The sequence below is a fragment of the Corvus cornix genome, chromosome 4 (assembly GCF_000738735.6).
Source record: "Corvus cornix cornix isolate S_Up_H32 chromosome 4, ASM73873v5, whole genome shotgun sequence".
In the NCBI taxonomy this organism is placed as follows: domain Eukaryota; kingdom Metazoa; phylum Chordata; class Aves; order Passeriformes; family Corvidae; genus Corvus; species Corvus cornix.
In genome coordinates this window covers 63,902,937-63,917,203 of record NC_046334.1, presented here as the reverse complement: position 1 = coordinate 63,917,203, position 14,267 = coordinate 63,902,937, and the positions used below count along the sequence as shown (strand labels likewise).

General features: G+C 36.3%; 1 protein-coding gene across 8 annotated transcripts in view; it reads left to right on the top strand.

The window, feature by feature from the left end:
• RGS12 (regulator of G protein signaling 12) overlaps positions 1-14,267 on the top strand; it is an 86,639-nt gene that overhangs the window by 55,427 nt on the left and 16,945 nt on the right. For all 8 annotated transcript variants that reach the window (XM_039550546.1, XM_039550550.1, XM_010401996.3 and 5 more), the window contains 7 exons: positions 3,860-4,039; positions 5,287-5,440; positions 6,691-6,767; positions 8,488-8,688; positions 9,487-9,560; positions 11,766-11,892; positions 12,831-12,927. In XM_039550546.1, the coding sequence (XP_039406480.1) occupies positions 3,860-4,039; positions 5,287-5,440; positions 6,691-6,767; positions 8,488-8,688; positions 9,487-9,560; positions 11,766-11,892; positions 12,831-12,927 (910 nt within the window). The remainder of the gene's footprint in view (positions 1-3,859; positions 4,040-5,286; positions 5,441-6,690; positions 6,768-8,487; positions 8,689-9,486; positions 9,561-11,765; positions 11,893-12,830; positions 12,928-14,267) is intronic.

Below are 14,267 nucleotides of genomic sequence, written 5' to 3'. Positions count from 1 at the left end.
ATGAGTCAGGTGACAGGGCTGATGCAGGTTTTCTCCCTTTGGAAATGCTGTATCCTTAGTTGGAGGGCTCATAATGCTCGTGAGAAGTCCTGCTCTGGGTCCAGTCCCAGCCACAAGGCCTGTCTGTGCCTGATCTGCTTATCTCAAATTGTCAGTGCCTCAGTCAGATCCCTCAGTCAGACCCGTTCCTTCCACTGGAAAATGAGGTGAAGCTGGATGAGAATTACTTCTGCTGAAGGATGTGGCCTGGGAGCTTGTCTGAGGTGCTGGTGGTGTGTTGCCTGGCCGAGGTCAGCGCTGGGGAATCAGCTGCTCGATGGCCCTTAATTTCTTGGATTCAGTGAGTGGTTCTGCAGGAGGTCGGTTTGTGGTCTTGGTGGATGGCACCACCCTGAGAACATAGAGCTGTGGGTTGTGTAGTTACTGCATACACCCACAGACTCTCAAAGTTCAACTCATGGCAGTGCCACAACCTTAATAAAGCAAAAGCTCTGCATTTGTGGTCTTTCACAAGATTTTTTGGATTTGAACACTGACCACAGAGTGCAAGGGTGCTGCTCTGTGGTGGTTGTTGGATGACTGTGATGCTGGGGAATAGGGAGTGTTGCTGTAAGTCTGCACAGGAGTTGCAGAAGTGTGTGGGAAAGTGCCTTGGAAACACTTTCAGACCATTCTCTCTCAAGCACTGCCTGCTGGGAATAATCCTGGAAGTTGCTTTCTGTCCATATCCTGGGAAATTTGTCCTTCATCTTGTTGTTAGAGGTTTTAATGGCAGTGTGGATGCCGCCAAAATAGCTAGTTGGGATGTTCTTTTTTATAAATTGGATACAAAGAAGCATTATGATTGTTTGTGGATGGAGGACAGTGTAGGTCACTTGAACCTACTAAAATAAGAATAAAATATCAAGTACTTCATGTAGAGTTGATAATGGATGTAAATTTTTCTACTCTTGTTTATCTGTAAATTTCAAATTATGCTTTTAAAAGATACTTTTCTCATTTGTAAGAACAAGAACTATCATCTACTAGCCTTTTCCAAATAAGTAGAAGTCATTAAGACATGTAAATATGATAATAATGCTAAATATAGGAAATCATGGATGTACTGTGAGCTAGAAACATAGTAGGACAGATGATAATCAGCTCAAGGTAAATTAGTTACGCTCTCATCACTTTGTCCAGCAAAGTTAAAAGGTTGTAATTCTTTTGCTGTTTTAAATATATTTAATTTGCAGACTGCATCTCTGCTATAACTTTTCTTGTGTCTCTTACTTCCCTGCAATTTTTTCCTTTATTCTTCCTGCCTAGCATGGAATAACTATTTAATCTTCTTAATGGCGCTAGACTCTGTGATGGGCAACTGTGTAAAGCTTTGTTTTCATCCTGATGCTGTGTTAAGTTTAATGTATTAGTGTAAGCTGTGCCATAGAATCATGTCTTATATTTTGGGGCACAAAATGCATTCAGTTGAAAGTACTGTGATTTGTTGAAGAGTGTAACCTTTTAAGTTTCATTTTCTTAAAAAGCTCAAGGACAGGTGAAATATTTTGTATTTTTCAGTTAGCTTGGGTTTTGCATCTGTGTTGGAGCCTGCAGGCTATACTTAGCATTTTCTCCCAGTAATCTTGTATCAGTGGTGCTTCTGTGAGTCCTTGAGACTGAGGCATTTTGATTTCTTTTAATTGCCCCTCTGTATTTTACACTGTTTTGGCAATACACCACAGTATTCTTTGAGCTCAACAGAACTCAAGAATTGTTTCAAAGCTGTGTGTATTGTGTACACTCAATAGTCTGTTGAGACTTGGCCTAAGGATTACATGTGCTCTGAAATTTGTTGTCTTTTTCAATTTTGCCAGTGTACCTGTGGTCAGAGAAGGATGGTGTGAGACAGATGTTCCCCTTTGTGAGCAAGGTTTCAAGTGAGAAATCTTTGGTACTAGATTGTCTCTTTGTCATGGCCTTGAGGGCACATTGGACTTTGCACTGAGCCATTTAATCATGTTAAGCTGTCAAAGCTAACATGTACGAAAGTATTTTTCCATCGCTTACCACGTGGAAAACAGTGCATTAGAAGGCCCAACAAAGATGACAGGCAGCACCTAAGCAGGAATGGAAGTGTACAGAGGAGAAAGGCAAGAACATGGAAGTTGGCATTCAGTTTGATTTAGGTTTCTGTGACTCTGCAAGACCAAGTTCTCTCTGCTTTATCTTGCTGTTTCCAAGGTAAGTTTTGGGCTAAAGCCAGTTGAGAAGGGCATCTCTGCACAACCTTAAACATGATTTTGATCTGCAAATGGACCACTCTGTCTCAGTGATGGACTTTTCCTTTATACTTCTGGGAATACCTGAGGGAATACTCACAGCTTTTACCGGCTGGGCTCGTAGTTCAATGCCTCAGAAAGCCTCGGGTAGCCTAGAGAGGTAGCACGGGAAATCCAGCATTTCAGTAGCTCTGAAAGTGGCAAATGGTAGCTGCAAAGCTGATACCACCAGCAGAAGCAAAGAGGGAGAAATATAGCTTTTGGTTTGCCTAATTGCTGCAATTAGAAGCTTTCAAACAGAGACAGAGACGCAGATGTTTGCAGAAGGATTGCAAAGTCCAAGAGGGCAGGTCCCCTCTCAGGCCCTTCTTTTATTCAGAGAAGGGGAAAGGGGAGGACTAGGGGCGGACCCGGGGTGACCGGCCAATCAGACACTGCTAAAGAGTTTATGTTTGGTTTTGCCCACGCTTGGAACAAAGGAGTTCAGAGCACATGGCAAAGGCAAGTCCTGGCTTGTCTTGGGGAGGGGGAATGGTGACCTCGGAGCAGGCAGCAACAAATACCATAACTGGTTGGGTGGTGCATACCTTCCTTTGCTTGTGGGGAATTTGTCATGTCCAGAGAAGCAGCCATTCAAACTGTTTTTTCAGATCAAGTGAATCATGGCAGAAGATAATAGAAGTAAAAGTATGGATTTACTTAAAACAGCAGGGTTGCAAAAGTGGAACAAAAAATTCAAACATTATTTAGCATTTAAGAAAAAACTCTTCTTCACTTTCATAAATTTAGCTTTGGTTAAATCAGCCTCAGATATTTGCTCCAGGCCTCGTAAAGAGCTGCTTTCTTCCTCTGTGGATAAAGAAAAATGTTGGTCATTTAATGTAAACTGTTCTCTTTCAAGATTTACAGCATCTTGATTATTGAATTGTCCAAAGATACCGATGGTTTTTTTTCCTTACGATTGAGCACGTGACCATGGCTTAGTGGTGGACTTGGCAGTTCTGGGTTAATGGTTGGATTCGATGATCTTAGAGGTCTTTGCCAGCCTAAATGATTCTATGATTCTGTGAAGATTATATATACTGTAAAGGACTCTCAGCTTCTCCTCACATCAGCAATTAACTTTGTGTGTCTTGTATCATTGTGTACTATTGCATATTGTGATTATATCATATTTGTGTGTTTTAGAATATAAACTTTTCTTGTTCACAGCTACCTTAAAACACACTTGTATAACTTGATCCTGTCACATACAGTGTTAGTGTAATAACCTCTGAAAATGTTTTAAATGTTCCACATAGAATGGCATCAATGCTGTAAAAGAGGATGGTGTTGTCGAGACTCTACAGCATCTTAGCTTGCACTTTGCACAAATCCTAACATTTTCTCTGAACCTGTAATAAGGGAATAGGTCAAATTATGTTTCACTTTAAATGGGTGCAGCGTATTTATTAACCAGCTCTAAACAAAATCGTACCTATGCTGTTTACAACCGAATGTCCTAAAATTTGTGGGTGTTGGCTGTTGCAAAGTAGCTTAATGTTCTTGATGTGTTACTGAAGCGCATGTAACCGTTATCCACTGTGTTTTAATTTCAGATATTTAACTTGATGAAGTTTGATAGCTATACTCGCTTCCTCAAATCCCCCCTTTACCAAGAATGCATCTTAGCTGAAGTGGAAGGACGTCCTCTTCCTGATCCTCAGCGTGTTCCCAGCAGCCCCACTTCCAAACACAGCGTCAGTTCAGAGAAGTCCAACATGTCAACACCAAAAAAGGTGACCTTTGCATTCCTGTTATCTGAAAACCATGTTTTTAAATAATGCTTTTCAAGTTCTTTAGAAAATCAAAGATAATATATAAAATAAAATTAAAATGTGTGGTTATAGATGCTGGCAAGTACAATTGCAATATTTTTATGTATTTGGGAAAAGACTTTTTTTTTTTATCCTTGCCTTTGAATCAGTTTCCTAGATACTGACTTTCTGAATATAATTTTAAATCTTCATTATTATTTAAATAAATGTGTACAAATAAAAAGTAAGAGTTATTTTAATGTGCCAGTTCAGAAGCTTATTTAGGTTGAACATGGGAGTTAAGATGTGATAATTTAACCTTTGTTGAGAGCAGACATTTTATCAGAAGTTTTGGAGAAGACTTAACCTAAACAAACTCATTTTTGCAGAGGGCTTTTTTAATTTCTTAGCTTCTACTAAACTAAGATAATTCTGTGTTAAATAAGTACAGTTGCTTAAAAATTAGACCAGTAGTCTTACTGACTGATCTCCTGACATTATTTAGGGTTTATTTTTTTCTTCTTGTAGATAATACCACCATAGCATTACATAACTGTATGGGTAAACTATAACTTTTCGTTTTTCACGTCAGTCACTACAGATTACCCCATCTGTCACTATGTATTTTTATGACTAGGAACCTTTAAAAAGTGGCATTTTAAGGAATAGTCTAATAATCTAACAAGAATACTACCTTGTTAAAAGCAAGTTTAGTTTAATATCAAACATTCCTGACATATGTGTTCTTCAACTCTAATAAATACTTGATTATACTTGTAAATGCTAAACAGTTCTTTGTCATTGTCTTTAAAAGCTGTTCATGTTCAAGCCTAACCTAGGAAAAATACCAAAGTGAAATTCAGTGTTTTAAAAGCGAGGCAAATGGCCTTTCCACATTAACTTAGGCGTTACTGGTGAGCTGGGGACAGTTCTTTCATATTTGCTGGAGCTCTCCATGGCTCATTTCCAGCTACTGTTTTGTATTCCCTACCAAGTAGCACATTTCCATCTATGTATTTCTTTTTGTTGCCACTGGTGAGGTTTTTTGGGTTTTTTTGATTGCTACTGGGAGGAATGCTGGTTGGCACAGACACTTGTGCGTGGGATAAAGAAGGCAGCTAACCTGGCCATCACACTCTTGTTTTAGGAAGAAGTGTGGGAAGGTTTATTTTAGACAATATACTCACAACTGTGATCCAACCAGTGATTTAATTGTGTTTTGGTGATAGCTAAGTGGTAAATCAAAGTCAGGAAGATCTTTAAATGAAGAGTCAGGAGAGGAGGACACGGAGAAGAAAAAAAGGGGAACATTCTTCTCATGGTCAAGAAGTAAGAGTTTGGGAAAATCACAGAAGAGAAGAGAAAATGGTGATTATCCAAACGGTGAGTGTTCACATTCCACTTTGTTTCAAGGTTGTTTCAGCAGTAGATGTGATTAGTCTTACAATGATTAGTTGCTATCTGAGTGCATCCTTGGGAGCGGCAGAGGAAAAGAACTGTCAAGTCAGAAGGCCACAGCATGGCTAGTATTGCTGCAGTTTTGTGGAAGACGTACAAGTAAACAGATGAAATTATGACAATATTTAGATCTGTTTTTACCAACTTCCAAAAGACTTTTTTCCTACTTTTTGGCACATTCTGCCTTTCTGTGTGCTGGTAATTGCTTTTTCAATAAGAGAGCTACTATTTTTGTAGAAAGATAATTTCAAATCTTTACAGGGAAGTCCAGGAACAGTACAGCAAATAGTGCTATAGTTACAGCTATTTAAAAATTCCTCCATCTGTGTTATCCTACTTTCTTTCTTTTATCAGTAACACACAGGTATGTTCGCTTTTGAACAGAGTCACCATCTGTTTTCACCTTCCCTGACTAAAATGAAAAAGGAGAGTCAGAGGTGTGAAAGCCCTTGTAACCTCCTGTTTTGTTACTTAATTGTGTTTGAGAATTTAGGGAAGAGTTCCCTTGTGAAAGCACCTGTACATGGCCTCTAGAGGAGATGAAAGTTCTGCAGTAAATTATTCTATTGAGTTAAAAATAATGAAGAAATTCCAGTGAAGTAGCAACTTTGGTCCATATTTGTTACTGTAGTTTTTGTTTCTGGTAAATGCCCAGACCTACAAGATATCTTTGATCATTGGGATACTTTGAGTGCTCTTAGTATATTCATACGTGAAAAGACATCAGAGGCATTTACTGAGATTATAGGCTCAAACTTTTGAAAGTGACTAGTAGTTGTCTCAGATTTTAGTTTTCTAACACCATACTTGCGCTTTTAAAAAGATGTATTTCCCTTCAAAATATCCGAAGAGGTAGAATAATTTTTAAGGTGAAATATTGAAATCTTCTTAGATCTAATTAACTAAACTAAGTTTTTTTAATAAAAGGGATTATATTTTTCTTTTTTAATATAAAAACAAGTGGGTTTATTCAAGGGCTGCATAACCAAGAAATACTTGACCAAGAGTTGCTTTGATTTCCATGCTTCCATGCACAGTACAAAGGTGTTTTTTTTCCTTTTAATGAAAAAAGAAAAATTTATGACTGGAGAAGCTAATATTTGAAATAGTTTTCTGTATTATAATAAATAATAAAATAAGCCTCCTTACTGATTGCTGATTCTTTCCACAAACAGATTCTTTTCAGTCCAATGGATTGTCATACAGACGGGAATCACAAGGCTCCATGTCATCCACTGCTAGTCTTGACTTGGTAATGGCTGCCTCTTACTAATGAGCAAGTGGGGAACAGATAAAAAAGTGAATTACTGATTTTCTAAGATGTGTGATGTTTGATGTAACGCCTTGGGAAGGGGTCTTTAAGTGATAAAGCTGGAGCACAAGATGTAATACTAAGCAATTTTAGAGTGTTAGAAATGTAATAGAGGTTGCATTCATATATTAGTTCTTATTTTATCCTTGTAACAGAAAGATATTCTTTGCATCTTGTCTGTCTTAACTTCAGGCACCAGTGAACTACCAGAATAAAGTTTTCCTTTTAAAGACTATAGCTCTTTAAAAACAGTGTGTTCCACCTACCAGAGGGAGAATCTGTTTTGAACAACCACAAGTTAAAGCTTTCCCTCTTCTTGGCCTATGCATTAAGGGGGATGCAAGTTGAATTAGGTTGATTTTTGTTGTGCCAGTGTCTGTTGTGCCTCTTCTCTGTTTATTTCTTTTAAAGTTGTGTGTTCTTGTCATTATGACTTAACTTGGTCCTAAAAATCTGAGAAGTAGGGAATTTTGTTGCAAACACTTTGTCACACTAATAAAATAAGTGAAGACACTGTGATTTCTAACCAACAAGTTCTACCTTCACAGTGTAAAACTAGTGAGATGCAAAATTAAAACACTATTTATAAAGCATAGATGTATTAGTTTATTTTAGCTATGTTGATATGGAGGAAGAATCTAAAAAAGGAAATTTTAAAGTTGTTTGTGCTTTTGATATCCCTCTAATTGACTAGATTCTGTGTAATTAATTACTAACTGATAACTGTGTAATTTTGCCTATGCTAAAAATATTGATCAGAGAAACAAGCATGGTGAAGTCATGTTTATTTCTGTTGCAGAAAAGTCTTGGCTTAAGAAATAGAAAATGGAAAGCCTTCCTAAAGCAACAACCCCTCATTTCTCTCCCACTCCCACTTGATTTAAGTCAGAAAGTTACTGTGATTTGAATGAGAAGCACCAAGTTAAAAAGCATGATGAGTACCCTAGAAGGCTGACAAAACCAGTATTTTTAGTGTCCTTTTAAGTTACAAGTGAGACTTTTGTTAAGTTTTCAAAGATACTTTTTATATTTAGTAGTACTGTTTCTATTCTACTGTTACTCTAGAATAAAGGTTAGTGACTAGCCCATAACATCGTAGTTCTAGTTCCCTTTAATAAAAACAATTAATGGTCACAAAGCAAATAATTTTAAAATTTTAATTTCTCAGTGGTGTATTTGTGCATAGAATTCAGATTATGTTAAAAGAGGAAATTTTGAGAGGAAAGATTGAGAAACCTGATATTTAAAGGCATTGCTCCTCACTTAAATGTTGATTCATAGTGTGTTGATGGTAATTTTTACATCAGCAGGACATTATTGAGCACAGGCATTTAACTATTTGGATGTTTAATAAGATTTTACTTACTTTTATACTTTTTAATTAGGAGTTCTTTAGTAAATTTCGTAACTGTTTTACACACTCGCTGTATAAAATTTCATCTGTTCTTGAAATAAATTTATATTTGTGCAGTATTGTGATCTTTATCTAAATGTTTTTTCCCCAGGATTTAAATTTATCTGATATTTGTGGTATTTGGAAGGATTTCTAAAGCATGGTGGAAAGTATGGTTCTTGACTTGGTTTGATTTGTGCAGGCTCTAAAAGTTTATACCCAGTCCTAATTTTCCCATTGGGCACTGACCTTATTCTTTCTTTTAAGTCTGAAACCTCAAGATTGCCTGCATTTGTACCAGATAAAGACAAATCCCCCAAGTACTGCTGTGTAAACCTTCCGGATGGCTCATCGAGCAAAATGGCTGTGAAATCTGGGTTCTCCATCAAAGAGGTGCTCTCTGGGGTCTGCGAGAAACATGGCATTAACATAGCTGCAGTGGACCTGTTTCTAGTTGGAGGTGATAAGGTACTGTATATTCCTGGGCTTTTTTGGAAGCATTTTCATCCCCATTTTACGAATAAGGAATTCTGTTCTCTCAATACTGACGTGTATTTCCTGGTTCTACCTATAGCTTTACATTGGCAATGCTGGTTAATGTAAGGGGAATTATCCACAAAGAAAACAAATGTGTGGTAGTAGGTGCTACTGCATTAAAGCCTGAAACCATAGTGACATTCAGTTGTTCAAAGATGAATGGGATGCATTAATGCTAGAAACGAGGTACAGGTTTTAATATTGAAGAAAATTTCCAAGACAACAATCTGTGTGTATGGTGCAGTGTGTATGTGAGGGCTCTTAGTCCAACAGAAATATCTCCAATTCAAAGACAAGCTGTGGGCATTAAGTATTCTTTTAAATTCATGCTTTTGATCCATCTAGATGATTACGATGACAAAAGTCAATGAATGGTCATAGGTACCAGCTTTTTCTTTTAAAGCTTTTAAAGACCTGGCTGTGTTTTCTAATGCACCATTTTGTATAATTTACGTAAGTTGAAGAATCTAGGTTTGTTTTAAAAAACCAAGTTCTTGAATACCTGCTGACTCCAGTGGAAATTGAGTTGTGGTCATTGTTTCACACCTAGCCAAAAGAAAATGTGCTTCAATCATGTTCCATGTTGTAAATGAATGCTCACTAGAATGCATGCAGCCTATAGTAATAATATTCTGAGTTATTTTAAAAAGAATTAACAACACAGTTGCTCTTTTTTACGTACTTTAAAATTAATTTTCTCTCTTCTCTTCTCCCTGATGTGCTCTGTAGCCTCTGGTATTGCACCAAGACAGTAGTATCCTGGAGTCTCGGGACCTGCGCTTAGAAAAACGCACTTTATTTCGGTAAGAGTCAAAAATAGCATCTTCCTCTGGCATTTTTCACTCCATTTTCTATTTTACTTTTCGTAAATGCAGTAAAGGATGTTGCCAGTTACCTGTGGAGGCTGTGGAGCTGTAGGAGGGGGATTTCTGGATTGCTCTTAGGATACAAGTGGGATCTTGATGCCAGTGTTCCGGTTTAGGGACATTTAAATATTACTATGGTGTCAAACAGCTCAAGCTGAGGCAGCTGTGAAAGCACTGGACAGATCTGTGGGTCCAGAGGGACCTTCCACATCAGGAAGAGTAGGTTGGAGTAGCACAAGAATGGGATGGAAATTGAACTGTGAGTCTCCTAGTCTTAAAGTTAAGTGGATATATTTATTGATGACATGTTCCCATTCAGTTATATCTGTAATTATATGCCTACCTGGAAAATTACAGTAAGACTAATTGTATAAATAAAGTTCATCTGATGAACCCTGAGTCTTAAACAAGTCAATGTTAAAGTATTAGTATGGGTATAATATAATGCAGTACACGATATATTTAGTTTTATGTAACATATTTGATAGCATAATTTTTTTCAAAATAATGTTTGTATTTTTTTCCAAAATGAATCCAAACTAATGCTATGAAAACTTCTGAAATAATTATTTCAGGAAAAAGTAATGAAGTAAAATATATTACATTACTGACCTGCACTTTTGAAGTGAATAAAGTTTATTTTGTCAGGCATTCCTCATTTTGGCTCTATATTACTTTTCCTTAGGAAGCAGGGCTAGTTTCTATTTCAAGGTACTTCAGGTTAATAAATACTGCATAACATATTCAGTTTTGAAATTGAGATTGAGCAGTCTTTTATTAGGTGTGAGCTTGCTGAGTTTCCAAGTTAAAAAGGAACTTTAAGTAGGCAGTACCATATGTTATTTGTGTGTTAATTAAAATGTAGAAATATTCTACATTATTCCCTTCTCTGGGTAGATGCTATGTAAGCAAATATAGTCAAATATTTGGACCACTTTCAGACAAAGGAGAAATACTATGTGGCTATACTTAGTTACCTCAATGTTTGCCACTTCTGTATCAATTACCAGCTAATGATTTAAATGGATCATTTCAATTTAGTAACTGTTGAATTCAAAGAAAATATGAAAGACAAAGTTTCAGTTATTCTGGCTTCTTGTGGAAGGGAAAAGTCAACATGACTAAACATCTTGTACATAAGTAATTTTTTTATAGAAAACATGAGTTTTATATTTAATTGAGACTGACAAAATTACTGATAATTTTAATATCTGATGTACATTTCTTCTGATTGTTTTGTTAGTAATAAGCCTGTCCTTATTTTCATACTATAGTACCATTGCAGTCAAATGAGGCTTGTGGAGGATTCAGGGCACGGATAAAGAGCATTAAAAAAAAAAAAAAAAAGGCACCAAACCAAAGCTGGCCACAGCTCTGTGCAGAGAAATAGATGCAAATGAATTATTTGTTTGGGTTTAGGGTTTTTTTTTTTTAGTTTTTTATTTCATTATTCTTTGCTGTTTCAATAAATTTATGCAAAATTGCAAAATAGACTCTGAAGAGAGCTGTCATTAGCCTGTAAATTCTAAGTAAATTGCTTTTACAGCTTTGCTATATAAGTTTCTCTTACACCAAGTTTCCATGATGTTGCATCACCAACCCTAAAAAAGTAGCATCATCTGCAATTCTACTGTGTTTGTTCCTGTGTGTAAAAATTAAAATACGTGTCCAAATCCATCTCAGGTAATTGAATAAGAGGTTGTGAGTCTCTCCTGCGGAATTGAGAAGAAATATTTTTATTGCATCCAAGTCTATAGTCAGGCATGGAATCACTTTGGAAGCACTCCTGGACCAGACTGGTCAAAGTATATCTCCCTGTAAAGATGAAAGTGCTGTGGAATGCTTTTCATTGGTCTGAAATAGACTGGCTCATGCGTTCACTCAGCTCTGGCAAGTGAAACAGTGGAATTTTCATTTGTGTTAAACATAAATAATAATAATTTAGATATAGTAATAAAGAAATAAAAATAAAATAATAAATTCTTTGTCGCTTCAGTTTAGGACAGATTTGTGCTACTGCAGTCCCAGCTAGTTACTAACTATGAATTGGTATAACTTTGCTGTAGATTGGACTTTGTATATTTTTGGACACTTTATTTACTGGAATGTTTCACACTTAATGTTACAATTACTGTGTTTTAGGCTGGACCTTGTTCCAATCAATCGGTCAGTTGGTCTGAAGGCGAAACCCACCAAGCCAGTAACAGAGGTCTTAAGGCCTGTGGTTGCAAAATATGGTTTAAATCTTAATGAACTTGTGGCAAGACTAGTAAGTATCTTTTGATGTAATTCAAGCAGCAGCATTTTCTGTCTGGAGAAGATCATAGTCCCTGGAATGATTCCTCTCCTGAGAATTAGGCATTAAAATATCTATAGCTACATGTTGAGATAAAATGCATTGTAGTCATAACCATTATGCTTAATAGTAGTCACCTCATATATTTAGTCTACATCTGTTTGATATTCTGCTTCAGAATAAATCCAACACCCTAAACAAGCAAGCCTGAACTTAGCTTCTTCCAGAGCTCAACTCCCATTATTAGCCAGGGAAAGTTGGTTGGATTAAAGCTTTTGTTCAATTATCCTGGGAATTATGAAATTTGCCGCAAATCCCCTTGCGGAAACTTTTTGTGAAAGCAGACTGATCCAGCTTCTCTACTACTGAACTCTTGGCTATCCTGTTCTCTTTTCTATTATGCTGGAATACCTAGGAATGTAAAGTTAATTTTGTGGTATTTCTAGTATGTATGCTGTCTTAGCTGAACTAGTCCAAGTTTTTAAGATAACTGAAAAACATGTTGGTATAAAGGTAACTTCATTTAATAAAATTACAAAATTAACAAAATACAATCAATTTAGAATATAAAATAATCTTCCATGTCCTCTGAAAAACATGATTTTCTGAAGATACACACTAATGGTCCTAGAGTATTTGAGCACACTTACAAATTGGATGATTTTTTTTTCTCCATGTATCTTTTTTCCCCCAAATACCATTCTCCTCACAGAAATGGGTTACACTCACTGAAATCAAGGTATTTTTACACCAATGGAGTAAACATTCTTAGAATGGTAGAAGACTATATTGAAGCTACTCTGAAGCATAAAAAACGCTTTGCTTGTTTTCTTTCAAAAATGTCAGGCTGCATAAATTTGTTCTAAAAACAGCTTTTTCTCTATTGCATACAAACTATGATCCGACTTTAGAGTGGTGAGCAGGAACCACTTGATCTTGGTGTCCCTATATCTAATCTGGATGGTCAACGGGTTGTTCTAGATGCAAAAGAACCATCAAAAGCTAGAGGTAAGTTAGTATAAAAGCTTTTGTTTATGGTTCCAAGTCAGATTTATAAACCCTGACTCTGGTTAGTTTTTCCTGCTGATGTGAAGGTGAGGCAAATGTGATTAAATTTAGATACATCACGTGTGGCATATATTCTTTTTAACTAAAAAGGAGTGCAGTTTCTGAAGATCAAAGATTAACTTAATCTGTGATAGCAAGTACTTCTACTGTTGCTGTAAGAAATTTTGCAGTAGTAATATTTGAATTTTTTGCTTGCATTCAGCCATAGATCCACACACAGACTTAAGAACATAGTGCCCAGTAATGAGAATAAAGAGCCAAATATCTTCTGTGCATTTGGCAGTTATTCAGTAAGGAACATTCTGTGTAAGAAAAACAGATGCAGTTTGTGCAGCAGCTATACATACTGCTATGATAATCTCCTTCTTTAGCATGAGAAAGTAGCAGAGCCTGCTTCTCCAGTTTTAAGTGGTGATTTCTGGAAATAATGCCAAAAAGGATAAAATTTGTGATTACCTTGGGCAACATAATTGGAAAAATAAAAATTTATCAACTAAACAGTTGACAATCTCTTGGCATAATTAACACTCTAGATTAATGTAAGCAGCCTTGAGAGTAAAGGTTTGGTTTCATTAGGAGACCTTTTTAGGTCTCACTTAATTTTAAAAACTGCATTAGATATGGTTAAATTAAGCAGACTTAGAGCAGAGGTCCTCTTTGAGGGAGAACTGGCATTATAAAGACGGAGGTATTTATTGAGGAGAATCAGATTTGTCGTTTTTCTAGTCAACAGAAGCAACTGTTATTTTGAAACAAGTTTTCCATCTAAATACTCTCACAGATAATTTGTTTAAGAATTACAAGTAAAGTCTAAATTGCCTGAATCCAGTGTGCTGCCAGCAACTGTAAAAGCCTAAGTCATAGAGGATCATTCTGGCAGTGGATTGGTTCTGTGGCAATGTACCAGTGAAAGAGGGCTATGATTCTGTGTTGGTACATTTGCTGTAGGCAGATTTATTTTGATTGAGCCATTTGCTTAGCTAGAAGATGGCAAGGAGGATATGACAGTGTCTACAAAACAATTGGTGCACGAAACAGCTTGGAAAAGACTCAACATGGCCTTTCAATGGTCTTTTCTGCTGATTTTCTTTTTTAAATTCTAATTTTGAGAATTGCGAACTGAATTACTAGCTCAGATTTTACAATTATTTGATCGAAAGCAACTGAAAATTTAGTGTGTAAGTGAAACTTCAGCATCTTTAAACTTTAAAAGTAATGTTAGTATGAGGAAAATGTGAAGATGGGAGGGTGATTCTGGTAGGTTTTTACTGAAAAGTATC